Source organism: Leucoraja erinacea, chromosome 3, assembly GCF_028641065.1.
Source record: "Leucoraja erinacea ecotype New England chromosome 3, Leri_hhj_1, whole genome shotgun sequence".
Classification (NCBI taxonomy): Eukaryota; Metazoa; Chordata; class Chondrichthyes; order Rajiformes; family Rajidae; genus Leucoraja; species Leucoraja erinaceus.
In genome coordinates, this window is record NC_073379.1 from 22,871,972 (window position 1) to 22,899,050 (window position 27,079).

General features: G+C 41.0%; 1 protein-coding gene across 1 annotated transcript in view; it reads left to right on the top strand.

Annotated features, from left to right (window-relative positions):
• fam193a (family with sequence similarity 193 member A) overlaps positions 1-27,079 on the top strand; it is a 152,969-nt gene that overhangs the window by 81,708 nt on the left and 44,182 nt on the right. The window contains 3 exon segments of the mRNA XM_055632272.1: positions 18,884-18,949; positions 22,098-22,343; positions 26,731-26,894. Of these exon segments, the coding sequence (XP_055488247.1) occupies positions 18,884-18,949; positions 22,098-22,343; positions 26,731-26,894 (476 nt within the window).

A 27,079-nucleotide genomic window follows, 5' to 3' on the forward strand; every position in this document is an offset into this window, starting at 1 on the left:
CCGCAGTTTTGGGGACAGAGCCTTCTCCAGGGCAGCTCCCAGGTTCTGGAACTCCCTCCCCCAACTGATCCGCAATTCCTTGTCCCTCACCATCTTCCAGTCCCGCCTCAAGACCCATCTCTTCACCTCTGCCTATCCTTAGCCACACGTGCCCCTCCCTTTTCATCTGTGCATTAATTGCCTCTTATTGTGTTTTGTATTGAATTCTGTCTTTACTTTGTGTACTAGTCATGTCTCTACTATTTATTTAATTCACCTTACATGTTTTTCCTCTACCTACTAGATTTTTGTAAGGTGTGCTTGAGACTCTTGAAAGGCGCCCATAAATAAAATTAATTATTATTATTTATTAGTTTTCTATTCAGCATGCTCAATTGGGTTCAGATCGGTTGATTGATGGTCACTCAAGAATTGACCATTTCTTAACTTTGAAAAACTGCTTTGTTGCTTTAGCAGTATGTTTGGGATCATTGTTTTGCTGTAGAATGAACTGCTGGCCAATGAGTTTTGAGGCATTTGTTTGAACTTGAGCAGATAGGATACACTTCAGAATTCATTATGCGGTTAGCAGTTGTATCATCAATGAAGATAAGTGAGCTGGTACCTTCAGCAGCCATACATGCCCAGGCCATAACACCCCACCACCGTGTTTCCAGATGAGGTGGTATGCTTTGGATCTTGGGCAGTTCCTTCTATCCTCCATACTTTGCCCTTGCCATCACTGATATAAGTAAATCTCCATCTCATCTGTCCACAAGACCTTTTTCCAGAACTGTGGTTGCTCTTTTAAGTACTTCTTAGCAAACTGTAACCCAGCCCTCCGTATTTCTGTTCATGAAGTCTTCGATGGACAGTGGCCATTGACAAATCACACCTGATTCCTGAATGTTTCTGATCTGTTGGACAGGTGTTTAGGGATTTTTCTTTATTATAGAGAGAATTCTTCTGTCATCAGCTGTGGAGGTCTTCCTTGACCTGCCAGTCTCTTTACGATCAGTAAGCTCACCAGTGCTCTCTTTCTTCTTAATGATGTTCCAAACAGTTGATTTTGGTAAGCCTAAGGTTTGGCTGATGTCTCTAACAGTTTTGTTCTTGTTTCTCAATCTCATAATGGCTTATTTGACATTCATTGGCATAGCTTTGGTCCTCATGTTGATAAACAACAATAAAAGTTTCCAAATGTGATGGAAAGACGAGGTGCTTAAGGAAGCAATTAAACACACCTGAGCAATTACAAACGCCTGTGAAGCCCTGTGTCCCAAACGATATGGTGCCCTGAAATGGAGGCGACTATGTATAAACACAGCTGTAATTTGCCTAAATGTTTCAAAATACATTTGTACCAAAATGTATGAAAATGGCCTTTATTAAAACCTGGCAATGTGCACTTTAACCACATGCGATTTTTTTTCTTTTTTTTTCTCTATTACAAATCTCAAATTGTGGAGGACTGAGGCAAATAAATAAATGATGGATCTTTGTCCCAAACATTATAGAGGGCACTGTGTGTTTAATTATTTTGGTTGGGCTGGAAAGATCAGTTGATGCAATCTGAGAGAAGCCTATCATGTCAATTAAAACTTATTTTGCATGCAGGTAGTGCATTTGAATTGCTTTTGTCTTGTCATTTAAATTATTAAACTGCCATTTTAAAGCCAGATTGTGGCTAGTTTTGACATTTCATATTCCTGTATTTTCCCTTCACTGGATGAGCAGAAGTGATAGTGAGGCTGGATAACCCATTTCTGAAGCAACTATCACCGTATTTGTGACGCTTTGGTCAAAATAGCACTAAGAAGCAACAGGATATGTGAGAGAATAGATGGTTGGAAATATATATAATTGAATAATGTCCATTACGTTGACTGCAAGTGTGCCGATCACTGGTTATACAGTAAATATTTTTAACTGTTCAATGTTTAGTGTTTTCCTCTTCTCAGCATAATGGGGAAGAAAAAAAACAAGCTATGTTTTTAGAACTGTCCCAATTTTATAATTCAAAGAAATATGCAAATTACTAACTCTCTTCCAGGATAATTCATTGTATCCCTACAATTGGTGTTGAGCACAATGTGTAATTTCAAATGTTATTCGCACAAATAGACGTCATTAATCTTTCAAGGTTTCAAGGTCAGTTTATTGTCACATGTGCCAATTAAGGTACAGTGAAATTCAGATTACCATACAGCCATGCTAAAATAAAGAGCAACAAGACACACAACTACATAAAAGTTAACATAAACATCCACCACAGCAGATCCCCAACATTACTCACTGTGATGTAAGGCAATAAAGTCCAATCTCCCTCTTTATTCTCCCGTGGTCGGGACCGTCGTACCATCTGCAGCCGGCGGTCGAAAACCCCGCGTCGGGGCGGTCGAAACTGTAGTTCCCAATGTCGGTCACTACCACCATTGTGTGCTCCGCCATGTTAAAGTCTCGCAGGCTCCCATGGTTAGAGCCCCCAAAGACGACTCCCCCGACAGGGATCGCGAGATCCGAGATGGTAAATCCCGCAGGCTCCAGCGATGGAGCTCCAGGTCGATCTCCAGCAAAGGCCGCCACTGAACGATGTTAGGCCACAGTGCGGACGGAGATGCGATACAGAAAAAAATTGCTTCTCTGTCGAGGTGAGGGATTAGAAAAAGTTTCCCACAACTCCCCTTCCCGCCCCCATTCCCCACACAAAACTAGCTAAAGAACACTAAAAAACATTTCACACCTACAAAGCAGACGCAAAAAAGGAAGGGACAAACAGACTATTGGCGAGGCAGCCATTGCAGGTGCCATCCAGTGCCTTTTTGGAGGTGGACCTTGCATTTGAGGTCTGCTGTCACAGACATTATGTCTTCATATATTATATAAAGTATACCAGTTTTTCTGAAATGAAATTTAAGACATTGTCATAATTTCTATCAATATTAATAGAAGCCATGGTTTGGGGAATTAGAGAGGATAGCTTTAAGGTGAGAGGGGAAAGATTTAATAAGAACCTGATGGGCAACTTTTCCACAGAGACTGGTGAGTATGCCCAACAGGCCAGACAATATAAAACCAGAAAAACAAGCAAAATGATGATGGCTGAAATGGAGAACGAATAATCTAAAATTGGCGAATGCAGTTTTGGTTTATTATTGTCACACTTTCCGGGCAAATCTTACCATTCACGAGTACACTCAAACCATTCACAAATACAGCTGGTGGTGCAAACCGAAACATAAACAAGGTAAAATATTGCATTTATTACAGCTATAGGGAAAGTGCACATTTTTTTTTTAAAGTTCAAGGGCTCAATGTTGTGGGTTGGGAGACTGGGACTATACCCTTATCTTCTGAGAGATCCTTTCAAGATTTTAAGCGGGGAAGAAGCCGTTCCTAAATTTGCTTTCGGTACTTTCAAGCTTTGTATTTCTGCCTGACATTAGAGTGGACAAAAGGGAAGGACAGAAGGTCCTTGACTTGATGGGCTGAAATTCCCGCGTCGGGGCGGTTAAAACTCTCTCCGTGGCCTCCACAATGTTAGGCCGTAGTGGGGGCGGAGATACGATACAGAAAAAAATCGCATCTGCGTCCCGGTAATAGATTGAAAAAAACGTTTCTTAAAGCCAGGTACTGAAAAATAATATTGGGGGAAAAAAATAGGTGGTGGAAATCTGAAATTCAAAATTTCTTAAATGACGACTGAATTTGTTGTGGAAGGTTGTCTTTAACTTTTAGTTCCCTTAGTTTATGAAGATAGTACATGTGGCAATGGGAAATGGAACATGTACAAATGGTACATATGACAATAATAAACCAAACCAAATTTAAACCTAAACTAAATATCTTCAATCGTTTTCCTGACTAACCAAACTACTCTATCCCTTAAAAATTAAACAAAATTTATGACTGAATCTTGATGCACAATAATATTTACAACTTTAAAGTGCTTTCCAGAAGGAATTTGACAAGGAGCCACAAAAGACTGGTGCATAATGTGTTCATGGTTCTGAGGAGAGTGTTATGCATTGAATATTACTTACCATATGGAAGGAAGTCAGAGTAATTGTTCTTTTTTCTGGTTGGAAGAATGTAACAAGTGGAGTGCCTTTAGGGTTATTTGTTGCCCCAAGCTATTTACATTTTATATTAATGACCTGGAGGGTAGAAACATAAGCATCATGCAAGTTTGATGATGATGTGAAAACAGGTGGGAGGGTGTGTTGTTGATGAGGATGTTTCGACTGCACGGGAAGATGCCAAGATTTTACCCATTTTGTCAATGTGGGAAAATATGTGATTGAAAAATATGATGTTTCACACAGAGAGTGGTGAATCTCTGGAACTCTCTCCCCCAGAAGGTAGTTGAGGCCAGTTCATTGGCTATATTTAAGAGGGAGTTAGATGTGGCCCTTGTGGCTAAAGGGATCACGGGGTATGGAGCGAAGGCAGGTCCAGGATACTGAGTTGAATGATCAGCCATGATCATATTGAATGGCAGTGCAGGCTCGAAAGGGCCGAATGGCCTACTCCTGCACCTATTTTCTATGTTTCTATGTTTCTACGAACTCTTACCAGAGAGGGATATTATTATCTAAAAGGGGGAAAGGCAGATTATTATCTAAAAAATTGAAAGATTGCTGACCAATGAAGCTCAGAAGCATCCAGCTGTTCTTGTGCACAGAAAAGTTAGCAGGCAGGTGAAGTAAATGTCAGCCAACAAATGACCTATTTATTGCAAGAGGGTTGGAGTTAAGAAATATATTGTTATAATTGAGCAGATGACTGGCAGGGCCGTGCCTTCAATATTGTGCACAGTTTTCTTATGCTTTTTAAGAAAGGATATACAAGCACCTTGCTTTTTATGTGTATGATTTATGTGTTTTTAGAGCATCGCGATTGTCTAATTACTATTGAAGATGAATTTACGTGCTCCTATTTTTGGAATAATGTGCTCAAATTTATGCCTGGCACTGTATGGCAGCATGGTAGCTTGCGGTGCCTGGCATGTGATTGATTACACGCTGCTTTACAAGCACGTAACTCCTGCGTAAAAACACGAGGTGCCTGTACTTACATTGGGGATTATTTAAAATAGATCCACTAAGCTAATTCCTAGGATAAGAGGGTTGTCTCTCACAAGTAACTGAAGAAATTCGATGTATATTCTTTTGAGTTTAGAAGAATGAGCAGTGATCATTCTGAAACATGTAAGCTCCTAAACATGTGTGGAGGGTGCCACGGGAGATGTTTAGATGATTTCACAAGTGGGTGATGATCTAACAAGTAGACAGAAAATTGGGGAGGCTGTCGTCATTTAAAACTGAGCTGTTTAGGAACTTGGAGGGTGGTAAATCTCTGGGGTAGATACAAAAAGCTGGAGTAATTCAGCGGGTGAGGCAGCATCTCTGGCGAGAAGGAATGAGTGACGTTTCAGGTTGAGTCCCTTCTTCAGACTGATCTGGAATTGTCTGCCTGGATGTTGAGGCTGTATCATTTGAAGGTACTTTTTAAAGAGAAAGTAAAATTTGTGAGAAACTGGCACAGAAGAGGACATGAGGCCTGAGCCGATTAGTGATCATATTGAATGGTAGGGTAGGTCTGAGTGGCTACTGCTGCTGCTATTTTATATGCTTAAATGCCTAAAATAAAGTATTCCACACCATTATAAACTAGTTTAAGGAACGATCTATGGATACTTGATTTGAATGGAAGTTGATTAATTGAAAGATATAACATGGAAACAGGCCCTCTGGCCCACCTTATCCTCGCCGACCATCGATTATCCATTTACACAAGTTCTATGTTGCCACACTTTCCATCGACTCCATGCACACTGGGAGAAATTTAGTGAGGCCAATTAACCTACAAACCCGCACGTTTGTGGGATGCGAGCGGAAACCAGAGCACCTGGAGGAAACCCACATTTGTGGATTGAATGACTGAAATAGAGAGTAGCAAAATGAGATAATACCTCCTGTAACTTGGAAGTGAGAAGAAAAGAAAAAAATGTACTCATTGTGGGCACTTGAATAAGAATGGCAAAAAGCCTTGGTTTCACGTATCCTGGAAGAAATAGGATTCTTAAATTCTTAAGACTTAAATTCTGCAGGGGGTATTCAGGAAAATATTTTGAGCTTGGGAGTAGAGAAAATCATACCTGGCTGAAGGAATACAAAGGCAATAAATGTAAGGAAATTATCACAGTGAGGAGCTAATGGAAAGGGTGTTAATTTGGGCACCAGGACTCTTCCTCCAGATACAGATATTAACTTATATACTCTCGGCAAAAATGACAGGGGAGCTCTCTCTTCATTTGAGCTCCTGTTGGAGCATGGCGCTGAACCGTGTACTTATTGAATCCCTTATTTTGCTTTGCAATATATTTCACACTAGCTGTAATAAAGAAGCACTCAATCAGTTTTTCCTCAATTGGTGCATTTTTGTTGATACACTGAGCATTGCTGGTATCCTACATGTATCTAGCTCCTCAATAACTATGTAAGTTCAGTTTAGTTTCGTTTAGAGATACAGCGCGGAAACAGGCCCTTCGGCCCACTGAGTCCGCACCGACCAGCGATCCCCGCACATTAACACTACCCAATACACACTAGGGACAATTTACACACAGCAAGTATACAAACCCAAGCCAATTAACCAACAAACTGGTACGTCTCTGGAGTGTGGGGGGAACAGAATATCTCAGAAAAAACCCACAGGGAGAACGTACAAACTCCATACAGACAGCACCCGTGGTCGGGATAGAACCGGGCGCTGTAAGGCAGCAACTCTACCGCTGCGCCACTTGAGGCTGTTCCATGTACAAAACATTTTGTTTTGTCAGGTCCCCTCTCGTCAGACTAATTCTTGACTTTTCCTGGGCTCAACCACGGAGCACCTTGGATCTCTTCACCATTTCTCATCTGCTTTCAGACAAACATGCCACGTCTTTTTTATTACATTCTCCTAAAAAGCCCAGGATTGCCCAAGCTTTTGTTTTCTCTACTGGGCTATTAATATTTTATTTTGTCTGCAAATTTGTTGGAAAATGTTGCTGTGATGTAATGATAAATGGTTACTCCAGAAGAGTTGCCACTGGCAATATCACACTTATTAGCTATCCTTCAAATGAAAATACAGCTTGGGGTGGACTTTAGTGATGGGTCTGGGACCACATGTAGACCAGGCTGGTGAAGATGACACATTTCCTTCCCTATAGGGCAGCAGTGAGCCAGCTAGTTTATTTTGTGAGAATCATGCGGTTTCATTGCTAATGTCACCGCAACTGATTTTTAATTCCAAATTTATGTTGTGAATTGAATTTATTCCCCAGATGCTGTTGTGGGATTGAAGCGTGCATCTGTGGGTTGACAATCCAGAACTCTGGCTGCTTGGTCAATAACACAACAGCTGTGCTGTGCTGCCGTATCTCCAGGGTGTTCTTTGCATTACCCCACCTACTGTTGGTAGCATGTTGGTAATGTTGCAGCCTGTGTATCCAGCAATCGCAAGTTTCTTTCCAGTTACTTGAAGAAACTTTTGAAACCAATCAGCCCACCAGCCCTGGTATTTTGTGCTGAATTTGCACGGTACCCATTCAAATCACCAGTCTATTCTTCCTGAGAACCTACAAGGAATTTAATGGTTTCATTTGTGGTGCATGAGGGATATGGATCATGTGGAGGAAGATGAGATTATTTCATCTTGGCACTGTATATTCGGCATAGATGCTGTGAACCAAAGGACCTGTCCTGTGCTGCACTGTTCTATATTCTATGAAGCCATTGAGTACATCCATCCAACAGTATTGAAATTTAGCCAGCTACTTTCACTCTAGAAATTGAAGGATAAATCCACTCTAGCTGATTATCACCTGATCATCAAAGTGACTCTCACCAATAAGCTGCTCACTGATTTCCTGCTCAGGTTTTGGTACGATCACTTGTTCCTGATTTCCATAGCCTTGGTGCAATCAGGTACCAAAAAGTCTCAGGGATAAGGTAAAAATGATAGCACTGGGCATCAATTGATCTTTTAACTGAGCATGACATCAAGGAGACTGTAGTTGTTGGCCATCAAGGGCAAAATAATCTATTGGTGGAGTCCCATTTGCACAACCAAAATTAACTCTGGTTGTGCAGCACTTGCAGCCACAGCCAAGGTGCATCCAGCATCTTTAGCTGCTTCATCAGTGATATATATATATATATATATACCTTTCACCGTAAGGTCAGAATTTTTTTTTTTCTGTTGATTTGGTAAAGTGTAATTTTTTTCATTGCTTAACACAAGGCAATCCATGCTGCAGGCAGCGAGACTCTGATGAACATGGGTATGGACTGATGAGTAGTCAATAATTTAAGTGCCACACTTAAATGAGTGCGTTGGAGATGGTTAAATTCCCTATCCTGAGTCTCTCTACTATCAACGCTTTGGAAATAATTTAGCAACGAGTAATATTTCTTCAAAATCTTTTTTTAATGTACACTTTGTAGATTAAAAAAAAAAGTCAGCGCTTTGTAGATTTAAGAAAAAGTTTTTGGAACAATATCACTTTTGATAAACACAAAATATTGGAGTAACTCGACGGGTCAGGCAACATCTCTGGAGAAAATAGATAGGGGACGTATTGGGTCAGGACCCTTCTTCGGACGAATTCAAGATTTTCCATTTGTCTGGATGGGTGTATCTCCAACAACACTGAAATAGTGATTTCAACAAAGTTTGCCACATTGATCTTAACTTCTCACTCTGCCCAATATGGATCTACCTTTGCAGCAATGTGTATCATCCACTAAATTCACTGCTCTTACTACAAAATAGTAAGTTGAGCACGAGTTGAGCACGAATTATGTCTGTTTTAATTCTAAGTAGGTCAGTATGCTCGACAAAATACTTTTTCAGCTCACAGTACCAGTAGTGTCACCAAAATTGCATTCCATTACCTTCACTTGTATGTTCATTCCAAAGTGCATAGTAGTTGCCCACTGTACATCAAAGCATTAGAGCTTTTGAGTGTACAATGTGGCTCAGATTTGTGTCGGTGACCTTGACTTGGTTCTTGACTTGTCCAAGTTTGAACTGTTGAAAATGGCGTTGTTGAATTAGCAAACTTGATTAATATGCCGTATGAGCAATTGCCGTTTATCCTGTTGGGAAGATTAACAGTTTGTGTATGACAATTGGTCAATGGAGAACAAATTATCCAGGGGAGCAGAAAAAGATACAATGCTGGAGTAACTCAGCTGGTCAGGCAGCATCCCAGGGATACTGCCTGACTCGCTGATTTACTCCAGCATTTTCCATCCTTCATGTAAATCATCATCTGCAGTTCCTTGTTTCTACTATCTAAGGGTGCACTATTGGTGCAAATAATCCTCATGCTCGACAGAGAGAATTCACAGGAGAATTTATAATGCTGCATTTGAGTATAGGAGCAGGGAGGTTCTACTGCAGTTGTACAGGGTCTTGCTGAGACCGCACCTGGTGTATTGCGTACAGTTTTGGTCTCCTAATCTGAGGAAGGACATTCTTGCCATAGAGGGAGTACAGAGAAGGTTCACCAGACTGATTCCTGGGATGTCAGGACTTTCATATGAAGAAAGACTGGATAGACTCGGTTTGTACTCGCTAGAATTTAGAAGATTGAGGGGGGGATCTTATAGAAACTTACACAATTCTTAAGGGGTTGGACAGGCTGGATGCAGGAAGATTGTTCCCGATGTTGGGGAAGTCCAGAACAAGGGGTCATAGTTTAAGGATAAGGGGGACCGAGATGAGGAAAACGTTTTTCACACAGAGAGTGGTGAATCTCTGGAATTCTCTGCCGCAGAAGGTAGTTGAGGCCAGTTCATTGGCTATATTTAAGAGGGAGTTAGATGTGGCCCTTGTGGCTAAAGGGATCAGGGGGTATGGAAAGAAGGCAGGAACAGGATACTGAGTTGGATGATCAGCCATGATCATATTGAATGGCGGTGCAGGCTTGAAGGGCCGAATGGCCTACTCCTGCACCTATTTTCTATGTTTCTATTTCTTACACTGGAATAACTTGAATCAACCTGCCCTTTCCTGCTTGCTGTTTGCTGCCTGTTTTCCTGCTTGCTGCCCTGTTAACGTTACTGATCAACAGCATGCAAAATAGAACACTGCCCTGGATCGGTCTGGGTGAAGCTCCATGCTTCCAGCCTCAAGTTAACTTGGCACTTTGGGGGAAACTTGCAGGGTGGGTTAAAATTGTTCCTTTGTTATAGAGTCATTCAGCATGGAAGGACCTTCTTGCCCTTGCCGACCAAAATGCCCCATTTACACTAATCCCACTTGCCCGCGTTTGGCCCATATCCCTCAACCTTTCCTGTCCATGTACTTGTCCAAATGTCTTCTAATTGTTGTTATAGTACCCATCTCCTCTGGCAGCTTGTTCCAAATATCTACCACCCTCTGTTTGAACCATCTGTCCTCGGGCTACACCACACTAAAAGAGCAGTGTGGTGGGTAGAGGGGTTCGATCGCTCGTGTGTCAGACGACGTGTAGCTCACTGTTGGCATCTGTCGTTGTCCAATATGTTGACAGAATTGGGGCCCGACGCGTCACAGATTGCATCGTGTCGTCGCTTCCGGGGATTGCCATGAGGAGATTTCTGTCATGATCCCCGGTAGAGGGGTACAAAGAGGAAATAAAGGAGAGCAGTTGCACCTCTTTTTTGTGTTTTTATTAAAAACAAGTTTCTCAGAACATTTTTGAAACTGCAAGTTTCTTGGATCAAATTGGAGTCGTTAACCGAATAGTGTGCCCAATACCTTTCTTTTGAAAGTTATTTGTACCTGTGACTTAATCTTAGAGGTGCTCTTTTGGATTAAGGGCAATTAAGTTATTGATCAAGATCATCAGTCTGCAGCAGTTTAATTGCAAGGATATCTGGCTGGGGAACTGGGTGGAACTTTGGTATTTAACCTGCAGTGAGGAGCAGTTTAAAGTTGAATCACTAAGTAGCACTTGTGTCATTCCTTTTGGACAATATTGAAGGGGGCATGATGGCATGTCTTCAAAATGCAATCAGAATGTCAAATAGTTGGATGGACCTTTTATTTTGATGGGTGAAATGGCAGTAATATTGTTGGGCATTTAGAACTGTGACTCTTGAAAAGTGTCCAAACATTACGACAATGATTTGCAATGTGAGAAAGCTCAGCCAATCACTCAGATGTACTTACACTGCGCCGTGGAAGCCACTCAGATGAAAATAACATACATTTTCCTCTTGTCAGGAACATAAATTTGATTCTTTCAAAACAGTACTGTGACTATCAAGATGTTATCAATTTTAATAAATGCATCTCTTTGGAAATCTGTACTTCCAGCCATTCAGTGGCAGATGCCTGGCACTTGGTTTCAGATGTAGCATGGACAAACAACCCTTACTTGGATTGTTACACAATTAGCTAGCTGCTTTTGTCTGGACAATGGCCAGTTTACTGGAAGACACAGTCACATCCAAATATTTACATTTGAGTATATTTACGTTCCCAAGCTAACTCATTGTGGCCCTTGCACATTTTTGTCTGCGCTTTCTCTGTAATTATAACGCTGTAACACTTTACTCTGTACTATGATATGCTTCACTTTGCCCTACCTTTTGTATTTTTTCTACGACTTGATTGTACTCGCATATAGTTTGATTGGCTAGATATAGTTTTCCACCCTATTTCAGTACATATGACAATAATAAACGTATGACAATAAACATGCAAAATTATGAAACTTCCATTTATTAAATATGGAACACAATTCCTTAATTTATTTCATTTCCCCTATTGTTTTCCTTTTACTTCCCTCGTGTCTTTTGCTGAACTAGATGAGATCAGTCTTGTCATCGTGAGAAGTGTGATAGATCAATGCAATACATTATCTTTTATCTTTTGAGTTGAACATTTTCAAAGGAGAGGGAGGTTTATTTATACTTCGATCTAGGGTAAACTATAAGATCATAAATATAAGCTGATTTCAAGATTATGTATACGTTTGTGCTCCTTAGACTTGAAAGAGCAAAGAAGCATTTGGTTTGCAATGATCAAAGTCAAACATTTGGAGATCAAAACATTCAGTCAATTATATATTCCCAAACGTCTGTGTCTTCCATTAATCCTCTATTTGTGTTCTTTGGCCATCCAGCGTATTCATCTCTTTCTTAATTGCATCGTGGCTGTATCCATTCCCTCCAAAAACTGACATTTCAACTTTTCACCCTGACTTTGAAAGCCTGCTTGAGGAAAGAGCACTTTTTAAAAAACTTAAACACCAGGTTGTTGTTAGATTGCTTAGATCTCATTGTCAATATTAGCGATTCTCCTTCATTAACTGACAAAGCACCAATGCTAAGAGACAACCGCCTCCTAATTTTTTAATTTCAACAACTAGGTATTGAGCCTGCTTGGGACTGAGACGTGAGGCCTCAAACTGATGGGGATCAGAGGGTGCAACTTTTCCCGAATGTGTAACCTATTATTACTCTGATGGACAGTGTAAGTGAGGATGTTGAAAATAGTTTTGAAGTCATTGCAAAACCGCCAGTGTGTTAATTTTTCAGCCTGTGTTTGCAGCGATTGATGTGCCACTGATAGTAGTTCGTAGTGTGTGAAATAGTGCCCTCAAGCTTCTGTTGTTGGTATTAGCATATGATTCTGTTCATTCTCTAATCTTTCATTGACTGACCAGGCCCTTGTAATGCAACTACATTAGAGTGTTTCTGCAGACGAGTCTCGACCCGAAATGTCACCCATTCCTTCTCTCCAAAGATGCTGCCTGTCCTGCTGAGTTACTCCAGCTTTTTGTGTCTGTCTTTGGTTTAAACCGGCATCTGCAGTTCCATCTTACACATGTAGTATTGTGACCAGTTCTGGTAACCCTGCTGGAGAAACGATGCCATGAAGCAGGAAAGAGTGCACCGAAGATTTAAGAATGTGTTGCTGGAACTCGAGGGCCTATCGGGAGCCATTGGGCAGGTTAGGACTTTATTCCTTGGAGTGAAGGTGGCTCAGGGGTGATGTGAAAGAGGTGTATAAAATCATGAGGAGAATAGATAGGATGAATGCACCTATGTCTTTTTCCTATGGCAAGGGATGTAGAACTAGAGGCCATAGATTTAAGGTGAGAGGAGTAAGATTTAATAGAGAACTGATGGGCAGCTTTTTAACACAGTGGGTATATGGAATGAGTTGCCAGATAAAGTAGTTGAGCAGGTGCAATAACAACATTTAAAATACATTTGGACAGATCCATGCATTGGAAAAGTTTAGAGAGATATGGGTCAGGAGCAGGCAAATGGGATTAGCTTAAATGGGACATATTGGTCGGCAAGCACAAGTTGAACAAAAGGTCTGTATTGGTGCTGTATGACTATTGCTCTGATCCTCGTATGAAAATGTTGTGGGAGAGATAATGTACATATTTGAGTAAATTGAATGAAAAGATAGACAAATAATTCTGGAGTAACTCAGCGGGACTGGCAGCAACTCTGGAGATACGCAATGGGTGATGTTTCGGGTCGAGACTCTTCAGACTTTTACACATTTTGAATGAAAAAATACCTTTGATGCTTTTCAATCTTCATACCTGAGAAAACATTGTTATCAAGTATTATAGTAAATTTGACTTTGCAAGCTACATTTTTTCAGTGTATAAAATAATTAAGTCTTTGTTAGGAATTATTTTCAATTGTTTGCTAACATTGCCATTCAGTCTTTAACCATTGAGATTTAGTTTTCCTTAACATTGCCTCAGAGTTATATGCCTTTTTAAAAGAAAGTTGGCTTGCTTCACTAAATATCTGTAAATAATATAATTCTCAGCTGTTCTGGTATGTTTAAACAAATGTGCAAATTTGTTTCTGTCATGTTAGCACTCGTGGTAATCCATGTTAAAAAATTCCTTGGGCATCTGGTCAGCTTGTTTAGGTAATCATCTTCTGCCATGGGTGAGGTACCAGAAAAGACTGGAGGGAGGTTAATGCAATGCCTTTATATATGAAGGACTGCAAAAACAAGCTTGGAAACTTTGGGCTCATGAACCTGTTATTTGTGGTAAAGTTACTGGACGGAATTCTGAGGGAAAGGAGCTGCCAGCATTTGGAAAGGCAAGGTCTCCTCAGGGATAAGTTGCATGACTTTGTGCATGTGAAATCGTATTTCAAAAAATTACTATTCAATAAAAAAAGTGAGGAGTTCGTATGCACTGGCCAGCAATCTTCCTTCATTCTGTTTACTATCAAAACCTGATAAATTGCTTAGTTCATATTATTGCTGAATCTATGATAGTGATGGCACCTTGGTCCACTAACTTCCAGTGCATGTGGAAAGTAATTTATTATTAAGTACTCTAAGACATATTGTCCAGTCACAAGATAGACAAAATTGCTGGAGAAACTCAGCAGGTACAGCAGCATCTATGGAACGAAGGAAATAGGCAACATTTCGGGCCAAAACCTTCTTCAGACGGTCACATTGTCTAGTCTAGTCACAATTCTGGATATTAAAGGCATCAAGTAACTAGTGGCTTGCCACAGGGATCGGTGATGGGTTCACTGTTGCTTGTCATCTATATTAATGATGTGAATGACAACGTTGTTTGCAGATGATGGGAAAAGGCAGGAAAATGAGGACACCACTGTTCACATGCCTCATCTGAAAAAAAAAAACTCTCCACTTGGATAGAGTGGATGTGGAGAGGATGTTTCCACTAGTCTAGAGTCTAGAACCAGAGGTAATAGCCTCAGAATAAAAGGACGTTCCTTTAGGAAGGAGATGAGGAATTTGTTTAGTCAGGAGCTGGTGAATCTGTGGAATTAATTGTCACTGACAAGCTGTAGAGGCCAAGTCAATTAAGGCAGAGATAGATAGATTCTTCCTTGGTAAGGTAATCAAGAGTTGTAGGGAGAAGGCAGGAGAATGGAGACATGATTGAATGGTGGAGTACACTTGATAGGAGCAGAATGGTCTAATTCTGCTCCTATCCTATCACTTATGAACTATCAACATCTGATTCCTACCATCAAGCTAATTTTGTTTTGAATTGGCTGGCTCATCTGAGATCCCATGCAAACTCATCTTCCAGACTAGTTGACCACCCATAACCTTGTAACCAACCTTGCTGACATCCACATAGACAATACCCTTGCCCTGCTTATCCCTAATCAGCCCTTGCTTTTACAAATTCTGGTAGATCCTGACCCTCAAATCCCTTCCAGTAACTTTTTGACCAGTGATGACCTGGTCCTTAGTCCTTACAGACCTTGAATAAAGACACAACATTTGTCACCCTCCAGTCTTTTCATTCCTCACCCATGACTAAAGTTAATGGAAATATCTCTGCTCGACCCCCTGCAACTTCTTCCCCAGCTTCCCATCAGGTACTGGGATTGTATTTAGAAAGAATGCCTTTAGAAGAGGACCCAAACTATTTGACTGGAAAAAGATGTCTAGTTCAATGTCCTTTTCAATAAATGATTCGTGTCATTATTACTTGTAGCATTTTAATATTTGGACATTTCTGATGCTCGATAGACCAAAGTACACATTGTTGCAATGCAACTTTGAGTTCTCTGGTTTCGTTTTTGTGTCTATTTTGAATCTTTTATGCTAAATGAAACCTCAGACTTCATTGGTATGCTTCATGCTGTGGCTTATCTATTTGTGACACCTTATATTTAATTATATCCTCTAAATGTCAACTAGTTGGGTCGGCTGCTGGTAGTAAATAAATACTGATTCATCTGCGACTCTGCTTTGTTTCTAAGTGTTTTGCAGATATTGTTGTTTAATGGCAGATCTCATCATAAGTGTTTTTTAGTTGAATTTATATTATTATCATCTTAACTAGCATGGTTTAAAACTAAATTTTTACTATTTTGGTGTAAATCATAAAGCCATAATACCAAAGTAAAAGGGTCAATGCTTAACTGCTGTCTGAATAATTATTATAAAAGAGCAACGGACAAACATTTTGTCTCATGTGCTAAGTCGCATTGAATGTAACACTAAAATTAGTGAAGGGACAGACAAATACCTGTACCTCACTGTTTATGACAATAAAATCGACTTGAGGCGAGACTAGAAAAGGTGGAACGTTACCGATAGCATTACTGACTAGTGATTACACAAGTATGGAGTTGAATTAAAAATAACTTGTTCCTTAGCAAGTATGTTGTTGACCAAGGAGCACAGATTTAAAATGTGTGGCTAATGGACATGAGGGGACTCTGAAGAAAACATTCTACACATGGTTATACATGTGGCCTGTGATGATCAAGTGCACTTGATCAGTGCTATCAATCGAGAATTGAAAAGTCAGTTGAGGGAAAAAGAGCAGTGGAGGAATGGGTTTGGCCAAACTCCTACTGAGAACTAGCAGTGATTTTATAAACCAAATAGCTGCCCTTTGTTCTGTTTGTCCTGCTGTTTTATCTTTTTCCATCTTTTAAGCACTGCCTCCAATGTTAAGCACTGCTGTGATTTGTGTATCTGTTTCTCGCTTAGATTAATTACCCCAACAACAAGTTCCTTGCAATCTACATTGGAATTTAAATCACTGTTTCCTGTCTTATTGTAATATCTTTTTTTTGTTTCTATTATATATCCCTTTCTATCATTTCAGCTACTGAACATCGAACAGTACAGCACAGAATCAGGCACTTCGGCCCATGTGCACTGCCCACTATGCCATATTAAACTAATCTTATTTGTTTATACATGGCTTATATCTCTCCATTCACTTCTTGCTTATTTACCCAACTAACTGCTTCATAAATATTCCTATCATATCTGCCTTCACCTCTTTCCCCCGGCAGCTTGTTCCAGGCACCCACCACTCTCTAGGTGTAAAAACTAAACTTGTCCTTTCAATCACACTTAAACCTGCCATGAAGGACCTTGTCAAATGCTTTTCCAAAACCCATGAAGATAGAACCATAGCCCCCTCCTCGATCATCTTTGGCATTGTCTCAAAAGAGACTCAAATCAAGTTTAAGATATGATCTTCCCTGACTACCCCCTCTATGTTCATGCTTCTCCAAAGGCAAATAAGTCCTGTCCTTCAGAATGTTGTTCAATATTGTCCGTACCACTGATGTAAAGCTCACCAGTCCTAGTTTGTACCTTTTACCCTTAAACAAATGAATAATATTGACTAATGTTCTGCCTATGGCAAAAGAGGTTATAAATGTTGGATATTCTGGTTTCATTTAAAAAGAACACTATAATTTGGTGATGTAAACTCAATTATCCTTGGCTTTCTATGAGGAAAAAGCAAAATGTGGCAGAGGTTGCAGAGGTTCTCAATTACAAGTAAATCCATCTCCCATATCTCAAATTTATGAATGGAGTTTGAGTTGGCTAGAGCAAGGCTCTAGTGTGTGCCATAGGATACATACTGTTGAAACAATGTACTGCTGGAAGGTATCAGAACATGAACCTATTTTGTTTTGTATTTCAGGCAAGATAATAGTGACACATAAGGAATGCCAGTAAAGTGTACTCATTGCTCAGGGTTTTGGCAAGGTTTACAGCATTTAAGATAACAACATTTTCAGACTGAATATTGTCTATCCTTCCAGTCAATCTGCATTCCAAGATGTTCTTTGGAAAGTCAACTCTGAATGGGACTGATGGGAATCATTGGACTGTTCACTTGATGATGCCCATATACTCAAATATAATTAATTTATGTCACTGTGATAGATTGATATGAAGCAACAGGATTTATAACAGGCAAAACCAACAAATATTTCACTTTAAAAACAAAGTGCTAGAGAAACTCAGCAGGCCGGGCAGCATCTGTAGTGGGAGAAGGACAGACTATGTTTTGGTTTGGGACCCTTCTTCAGACGGTTGTAGAAGTGGGGAGAAAGCTGGTAGACGGTGATGAGGGGAAGGGTTAGAGCAAGAATTGGTAAGAGATATGTGGATTCACATCGCATTTTGTCGGAAGTATTTAAATTCTCATTGCCCTTTGCAGTAGCTAAATGTAAGACTTCACTGTAACAAACATTTCACATCAGTGATGTATTGTTTGAGGAAAGAATTTTGATCAAAACAGTTCCCCATCATTTCTTGGTGCGACGTCAAAGATGTTCTGTGATCTTTTATGCAAGGTGATGAAGACCTCAGATCCAGTGTTTTGACTGCTTTTGTGCAACACTACCAATAAACTAACAGAGGATGCATATCTATTTAGAAATCCTGGCCATTGTTTGAACAAGAAGATATGGGTATTAAATCAATTCAAAATGGTACCAGAGATTAACTGAAACATCCAAATTTGGAACAGAGAAGTTATGAGGAGATTTGATATCTTTGCACGACAAGAGATTAAGGAAAACCTATTTCCCCCAGATCTATATTTAATCAGGGTCATGTTTGAGCTCCCGGGTGGGGCAGGCACAGTGGCTCAGCGCGAGAGTTGTGGCCTTATATTGCCAGAGACCTGGGTTCAATCCTGACTACGAGTACTGTTTGTACGTTCTCCCTGTGCATTTTCTCTGGGTGCTCTGGTTTTCTCCCACACTGCAGACGTGCAGGTTAATTGGGGTGACCACTGGTCAGCGTGGACTTGGTGGGCCAAAGGGTCTGTTTCAATGCTGTATCTCTAATGTCTTCAATTTAGTTTAATCAAATGAGGAAGGGAGAATCAGCAGAAATGTATTTGCACTGGGTCTGATTAAGGCAAAGCCCATTGAGAAAATTGACCAACGGTTTGAAGCAGAGCAGTGGGAATGCTCGGAAATCTAATATAAGGAAAAATAACTCTGAAACATGTTTACTGTTCAGCATCCCATCCTCTGGATTCTGGTTATATCATTGGTTATATTTCCTTAGCTTTCACTGTGTTAATGTATGCTATTTTTTGTTTTTGCAGGTTTCCATAAATGGCACACAACTTTCAGATGGGTCTGTGGGATCAGAGTTCACAGGGGCCCCTCAGGTAAGGCAAGCAGTACATTGTACTTCTTACTTTTGTAGATTGGTGGAACAGTTCATGAACACTGGTTTCAATGAGAATCCCAATTTTTTTAAGTACTCGTGTTCAGGATTTCGTGGCCACTACACCATTGTGCTTCGGTCTGTTGGTTCCAAAATCACAACAGAAACTGGAAGTCCTGCACTAAGTCCAGAAGATGCAGGAAATCTTCGGCAAGCTAGCAACTGTTTGATGTTCTTTCATCAGTTCGGATAAAAGCTCTGACCTGATTCTCTTTCCACTGACAAACTCACCAAGTATTTCTGGTATTCTGTGTTTTTCACATCACTGGAGGTTAGAGAGACGGCATGGAAATGTGATCTAAATTGGAAATGTTTAATCATAGCCATTAAATTGGAAAAGAGTATGGAGAGATTTATGAGGATGTCACCAGGACACAAGGGTCTGAGCTTCAGGGAGAGATTGGACAGGCTCGGTCTTTATTGCTTGGAGTGCAGGAGGCTATGGGGATCTTGGAGAGGCGTGTCAAAATCTTGAGGGAAATGGATAGGGTGAATGCATAAAGTCTTTTCCACAGGACAGGGGAATCATATGTTTAAGAAGAGGGGTGATAAATTTAATAGGAATCTGAGAGAGAACTTTTTCACACATAGGATGATGATTATATGGAACAAGCTGCCAAAGGAAGTAGTTGAGGCAGGTATAATAACAACATTTAAAAGGCATTTGATCAGCTACATGTATAGGAACGGTTTGGAGGGATTTGAGCCAAAGATGGGCAAATGGGGCGAGTTTAAGTGAGATTCTTGATCAGCTAAAATGAGTTGAGTTGAAGGATGTGTTTCTGTACTCTGGTTCAATGCTTTCAAGTTCAATGTATTTTTTCAGTAACTTATTAATAAACCTTGTCAAAGCTTGAAAAGGATTTTTATGTATTGAGAAGGTCACACTCCAACAAAGACATTTTCTAAGACATTTGTCAGCCCTGCATGGTGGATTTATCAAAAAAGATTTAAAACCCCATGATATCCAGGTTGGATTAAAAGTTGAGACCTGGGAAACTTTAGATGCTGGAATCTTGAGCAAAACAAAAAGTGCTGGTGGAACTCAGTGGTTCAGGAATCATCTGTGGAGGGAAAGAAGAATAATCTGAAGAAGCGTCCTGACCCGAAACGTTGCTGCCTGACCTAAATAACCCTGAATTACTTAGGTACTTTTGTGTTTTATAATACAACCTTTATATAATGTTGGCTTATTTTAAAAAGTATGCAATGAATAATTGCAAAACTACATTCATTGACTGCATTTACTTGGAAATCTCTAAAATCACACACAACTTGCATCAATGCAGAAATAAGTTTTGTTTTTGAATTTTGACTATTGTCACCATAACAACGCTGCTGTCGCTCGGGCTCTCCCTGTCTGTCTCTCCGTCGCTCTCTGTCTCGCTCTCTGTCTCTGTCTCACTCTCTCTCTGTCTGTCTCGCTCTCTGTCTCACTCTCTCTCTGTCTGTCTCGCTCTCTCTCTGTCTCGCCCTCTGTCTGTCTCGCCCTCTGTCTGTCTCGCCCTCTGTCTGTCTCGCCCTCTGTCTGTCTCGCCCTCTGTCTGTCTCGCCCTCTGTCTGTCTCGCCCTCTGTCTGTCTCGCCCTCTGTCTGTCTCGCCCTCTGTCTGTCTCGCCCTCTGTCTGTCTCGCTCTCTGTCTGTCTCGCCCTCTGTCTGTCTCGCCCTCTGTCTGTCTCGCCCTCTGTCTGTCTCGCCCTCTGTCTGTCTCGCCCTCTGTCTGTCTCGCCCTCTGTCTGTCTCGCCCTCTGTCTGTCTCGCCCTCTGTCTGTCTCGCCCTCTGTCTGTCTCGCCCTCTGTCTGTCTCGCCCTCTGTCTGTCTCGCCCTCTGTCTGTCTCTCTTCTGTCCCGCTCTCTGTCTGTCCCGCTCTCTGTCTGTCCCGCTCTCTGTCTGTCTCCCCCCTCTGTCTGTCTCGCCCTCTGTCTGTCTCGCCCTCTGTCTGTCTCGCCCTCTGTCTGTCTCGCCCTCTGTCTGTCTCGCCCTCTGTCTGTCTCGCCCTCTGTCTCTCTCTCTCCCTCTGTCTGTCTGTCTCTGTCCCTCTGTCTGTCTCGCCCTCTGTCTGTCTGTCTGTCTCTCTGTCTGCCTCGCCCTCTATCTCTCTCTCTCTCTCTGCCTCTCTTTCTCTCTCTCTCTGCCTCTCTCTCTGCCTCTCTTCTGTCTCTCTCTCTCTCTCTCTCTCTCGCTCTCTCTCTCTCTCTCTCGCTCTCGCTCTCGCTCTCTCTCTCTCGATTTTGAACTTGGAATTGAGCAGTAAACTGTTGTCAGGAACCGCCGATGCTGGTTTATATCAATGATAGATGCAAAGTGATTGAGTAATTCAGCGAGTCAGGCTGCATCTATGGAGAAAATGGATAGGTAATGTTAGGACCCTGCTATTGGGACTGGGTCGGGACCCTTCTTTGGTCTGAAAAAGAACCCCGACCCAAAACGTCACCTATCCATTTCATCCAGTGATGCTACCTCACGGGATGAGTTACTCCAGCACTTTGTGACTATCTGCTGTCTTAGTGTGTTTGGTATTGATGTCCACTTGGCTTAGATAACTGTGCAAGATAACCACCTTCTATTGGCCAACAATTGATCTTGAGTTCAGACACCTTAAAATTGCAACTTCTTGAGCTCCCCCATTTTCCCATCATAAATGTGTACAAATCCTGTAGACCAGTATGTCCGGATCTGAGCGATCAGCTCTTCAATCGTCTGTCCATAGATTTCCGTCCACAGATTCTGCCTGGCCCATTGAGTTCTTCCAGCACTTTGCTTTTTTGTTGCAGATTATATTGGTTAGATTTGTATTTTTCTTTTTGGAATGATAGAAGTTGCCGAGATGAGTTATTATTGGCGTCATGGTGAGTGGGGACATTGTAGGGTGAAGAGCCAGTCCCTGTGCTCCTGCTCCGTCCGGGTTTTACTGTGTTTAGTTTAAGACCAGTTGGTCTCAGCATCCCATATTCTAAATCTCAGACCTGGATGAGAGGCAGAAAATGCTGAAACTCCAAGTATTAATAGTCATTGAGGAGCAGTTGTGCGTATAATTTTCGCATTGCTTCCTGATGATGAATTTATTTGCTGTTTTATTCTGTTCCAGACACCCTTCACCTTTGGACTGGGTCAGAGGGCACCGTACTCAACCGGGGAACGATGTCTTCTATGTCGAAGTGAACGCAAAGACTCTTCACTTTCTGAGAGTGGGATTACAAACCCAAACAAAATGGCACTTTCTACATCTCCAAAAACAAACAGCATATTGCACCTTCCGCTTTGGGTGTGTCCGGACTGCAGGCGTACTGTTGAAAAGGATGATCGGCAGGTTTCACTGGAGCAGTCATTGGTGGTAAGGGTGAAGTTTCCAGTTTTGCGTTCTCCATAGCTGCAATCTACCAGAGTTGCATTTTTCTGCCTTCATTCTAACTACATCTCGACACTATGGAAGTCTCATTTCACATCTGTAAAAGTTTGTAAGTCACTGCAGAATGTCCGTGGTCTCCTTCGGAAGTAGACGCATTGGTGTGCTTTCTTGACTGTTGCATCTATGTACTTGGTCCATGACAGATTATTGATAATATTAACACTAAGGAGCGCAGAACATTCAACCAATTTCATGTCCATTACATTAATGCTGATTGGGACATGTACTTCACCATGCATCCTGAAGTCAATAATTAGCTTGTTTGTCTTGCTGACTTTAAGGGAGAGGTTATTGTCCTGGCATTAAGTTCTCTATCTTTGGCCCGCCACAGCGGTGTCGTCTGCAATCTTGTGGATAGAATAAGAGCTGAATTTGGCCACACATTTTCTCATCCAACATTGCTAAGGAAATATTCAGAAATGTCTTTCTTTGAACTTGAGGCCATCATTTTAAGCGCAACTGGTTATGTCCAACTTTGCATATTCTGTGTGCACATGTGCTGTACACATTTATGCCAATTCTCTAATCCATGTATTTGACCAAATGCTGCCCTCCCATCCCTCAAGTTAGGTCTGAGCTGAATATCATGACTGATTTTAAATGAATCCTTGTGGATTCTTGGATTTTCTTCCCACCCTTAAATCAAGATGTGACATTTTAAATTTCCTATCCCTAACCACAATTCCCAAATCTAGAAAAATAAAATCAAGTCTGATGAATGCAACTGCAATTGATCATTTGATTACAAATAGAGAAAATTGTCGTGTCACAGCTATTAGTAAACTTGATTTTGTCATCAGAATGAGTTACAGAAGTAATTGCTATATTCCCTGAAGTATTTTAAATTACTGAAACTGGAGCTCAATAAATGAATACATCAAACTCTCTCAGACCAAGTGGAGAATAAAATTTGAGCAAAAAAAACCTGAGGAATTTGATGGGACAGGCAGCATCTATGGAAGAAATTGACAGGTTCTGTTTTGGGTTAGTTCCCTCCACAGATTTTGCCTAACCCACTGAGTTCCTCAGAATAAAATGTATTACACTTTGTTAAAAAGTGTTGCAGTTGCAGTTTTAAAAATTTCAGATTCCAGCATGAAACTCCCGCAGTTGAAGAACTGGTGTCTAAAATTAGTAAGATTGGCCGATGTCTTGTGCAAAAGGAAAATGTTGTAAAGTAACCAATGTATGGGAGAATTCAAGGCAAACATAGCGATTTGATTTCTGAAATATATATGGGTGAAAGGGGAAATGGGTGTCAGGGTTTATGGGAGAAGGCAGAAGAATGGGGTTAGGAGGGAGAGATAGATCAGCCATGATTGAATGGCGGAGTAGACTTGATGGGCCGAATGCTTGATGGGCCGAATTGACGGCTGCATCTTCCCTGCTAACCCCATCACTTCATTTCAGTATTGAAACAGAAAATGCTTAAAACATTCAGCAGACATGACAACATCTGTTAATGTTTCAGATGAAAGACTTCATCAGAAGGCTTCAGCTTCATTCCCATGCATCCCTACGGGAACATGTTCCCAGCTAGGTGGAGCTGAACTCTTCCATCTCCAAGCTCGATTCCTTAGCCTGGAGCCTTCACTCAATCTGCTGACCCTTTCACCTGACTCCAGAATTCTTGATCCACCTTGTCCCCTACCCTCATTATGCCTATTTTATACTAACTGTTGTTTTAACTTTCCCAACACTGCTACATTTCAGCGATGATTCTTTGTCACACAAGTACTTTGAGACTTCATGTGGTTGTGAATGATGCAAGATTTTTCTTTCAAATTGCAAATTATTTGACAATCTCAGCTGTTCTATTTGTTGAAGAAATTATGAAATGTATACAGAAACTTCCATAATTTAGTCTGGATTGTATTCTGTCATGCTTTGTATGTTTGTAATGTCTGTAATATGTTTGTAATGCTTGTTCAGTCTTGCTTTCATACGTGGGAAGGATGTTCCATTGGGGCTCGGTGCCAGCTGTCTACTGCTTTGCACTAACTGATGCACTCGTGTATGGCATGATCTGCCTGGGTAATATGCAAACCAAAGAATTTCACTATCTCTAAAGTCTAATAGTAAACCATTACCAATAATTATTTAGAGGAACATATTCCACGATTCCGTTATTTTCCTTCACATGAATCTGCCATTACCACTGGTTGATTTTTTTCCTTTAAAGTTTCATTCATGGCCTGTGGACATGATTGGTAACCCCGGCACTCATTGCCCATTCCTGAAAGCCCCTGCATGTAAGAATCCATCATATTGGTGGGTCTGGCTTTGCATATAGTCATAGTCATAGCATCTTACAGCGTGGAACTAGGCCCCTCTGACCAACTTACCCACAACCGGCGAACACGTCCCATCTACACTCGTCCCACATGCCTGTTTGGCGCATATCCAGCTAAACCTGTCCTATCCTAGTGCCTGTCTAAATGTTTCTTAGACGTTGCGATAGTACCTGCCTCAACTACCTACTCCAGTAGCTCGCTCCTTACACCCCCCCACCCTTTGTTTCAAAAAGTTACCTCTCAGGTTCCTATTAGATCTTTTCCATCTCACCATAAGCCTATGTCCTCTGGTTCTTGATTCCCCTACTCTGGGCAAGAGACTCTACTGTCTACCTGATCTATTCCCTTCATGATTTTGTGCATCTCTATAAGATCATCCCTCATCCTCCTACGCTTCAAGGAATAGAGTCCTAGCCCGCTTGACCTCTCCCTATAGCCAAGGCCCTCGAATCCTGACATCCTTGGGCCATACTAGGTAGGGATGGCAGACTTCCATCAATGAACCTGATAATAGATTTCTAGATCAGAAGGTTTCTATAACACTCTTAGAAGGGTTGGGAAGTTCGGCATGTCCCCTACAACTCTCACAGCACCATCCAGGACCGCAAGAAATTGCAGCAATTGTGGACACAGCCCAGAACATCACACAAACCAATCTCCCTTCCATTGACTCCATTTATACCTCACGTTGTTATGGCAAGGCCAGTAGCATAATCTAGGACGACTCCCACCCTGGTCACTCCCACTTCTCCCCTCTCCCATCAGGCAAAAGATATAGATGTGAAAACGCAATATTTCAGGGACAGTTTCTTCCCAGCGCTTATCACGGAACTGAATCATCCTACCACAACCAGAGAGCAATGCTGAACTACTACGTCTTAGGTGACCCTTGGTCTTTCCTTGATCGGACTTTGCTGGCTTTACCTTGCACTAAACGTTATTCCTTTATCATGTATCTATACACTGTAAATGGTTCGATTGTAATCATGTATTGTCTTTCTGCTAACTGGACAGCACACAACTAAAGCTTTTCACTGTACCTCATTACACGTGACAATAAACTAATCTAAATAGTCCAGTAATTTCATGATTTCCTTTAGTCCTTGTGGCATTTTTAATTACACATTTATATTTAATTAAATAGTTGTTTTGAGTTCATGGTGGTATAATAACTTGTATCTTTGGATCATTGCCTCAGTATTCTGGCTGCTTATCAAATCACGCACCCACTGTGGTAGCATACATGTGAAATGTGTAGAAACAAAGAACTGCAGATGCTGGTTAATACACAGAAGAACTCAGTGCTGGAGTAACTCAGTGGGTCAGGCAGCATCTCTGGAGAACATAGATTACATTTCCAATTGAGACCCTTCTTCAGACCAATCGTGGGGGGAAGAATAAAGCTGTCTTTATTCTTAAGAATAAAGAAGCCAGCTTTCTAACACCACCCCCCTCCCCCCCTCCACCCTAATCAATCTGAAGAAAGGTCTTGAATTCTGTTATAGCTTGAGGTGGTGTAAATTAGCACTTGAAAGGTGCAGATATGAATCTCAATAATTTTTCCATTTTTGATTCTGGCTTGATCAACATGTGGCCGGACCTCAATGTCTCTTTCGTGTTTATGGTTTTTGTACTAGCTCGTCTTAAATTTCCACTCAAAACTCTTTCCCAAACTCTGTTTGTCCATTATTCTATTAGTAATTATTTTCGCCAAACCTTATTTTGCTTACTGAATGTAATTGGTTACATCTTGACTCCGTTGTTGAACAACTTCATGCTAAGGTAACTGTCACTAAACATTTTTTTTTAAATGTGGTTTTGCATATTAAGAATAAAAGGTATAAAAGAAAGAGCTTTGCAGTTCAATAAACTGAATGCTCAGCTTTTAACTCTATATTCTTGCCTGATCTCTGAATTTGGTTTAAATCCACAACCTTCGCTCACTGTTGAGCAGAATGATTAAATGTTTTAGTTACTGAAGGACTGATTCAATTATATCCGTTATTTTGTGATTATAGAATCAAGACTTCTTATTGCATATGCCAATGGCTAATAATGGAGCACCCCAGGACTCGATAGGTGGAAGACTGGCTGTTGGAGCTCAATCAGTACCTGGTACAGATGTCAATGCCCCTGCAACTTCGGATATAGCTTGCAACTGTGAGGCATGCAATGAGCGCAGGTAAGTGATTGCCAAGAGAAGACATTCTTACTGTAAAATAATCTGCCTTCATTCTGTCATGGCCCACACATTTACTTTTAGCTTCAACGACACAGCACGGAAACAGGCTCATCGGCCCACTAAGTTCACACCGATCTTCAATCACATGTTCACAATGGTTCTAAGTATTTCCTCTTTATGCATTA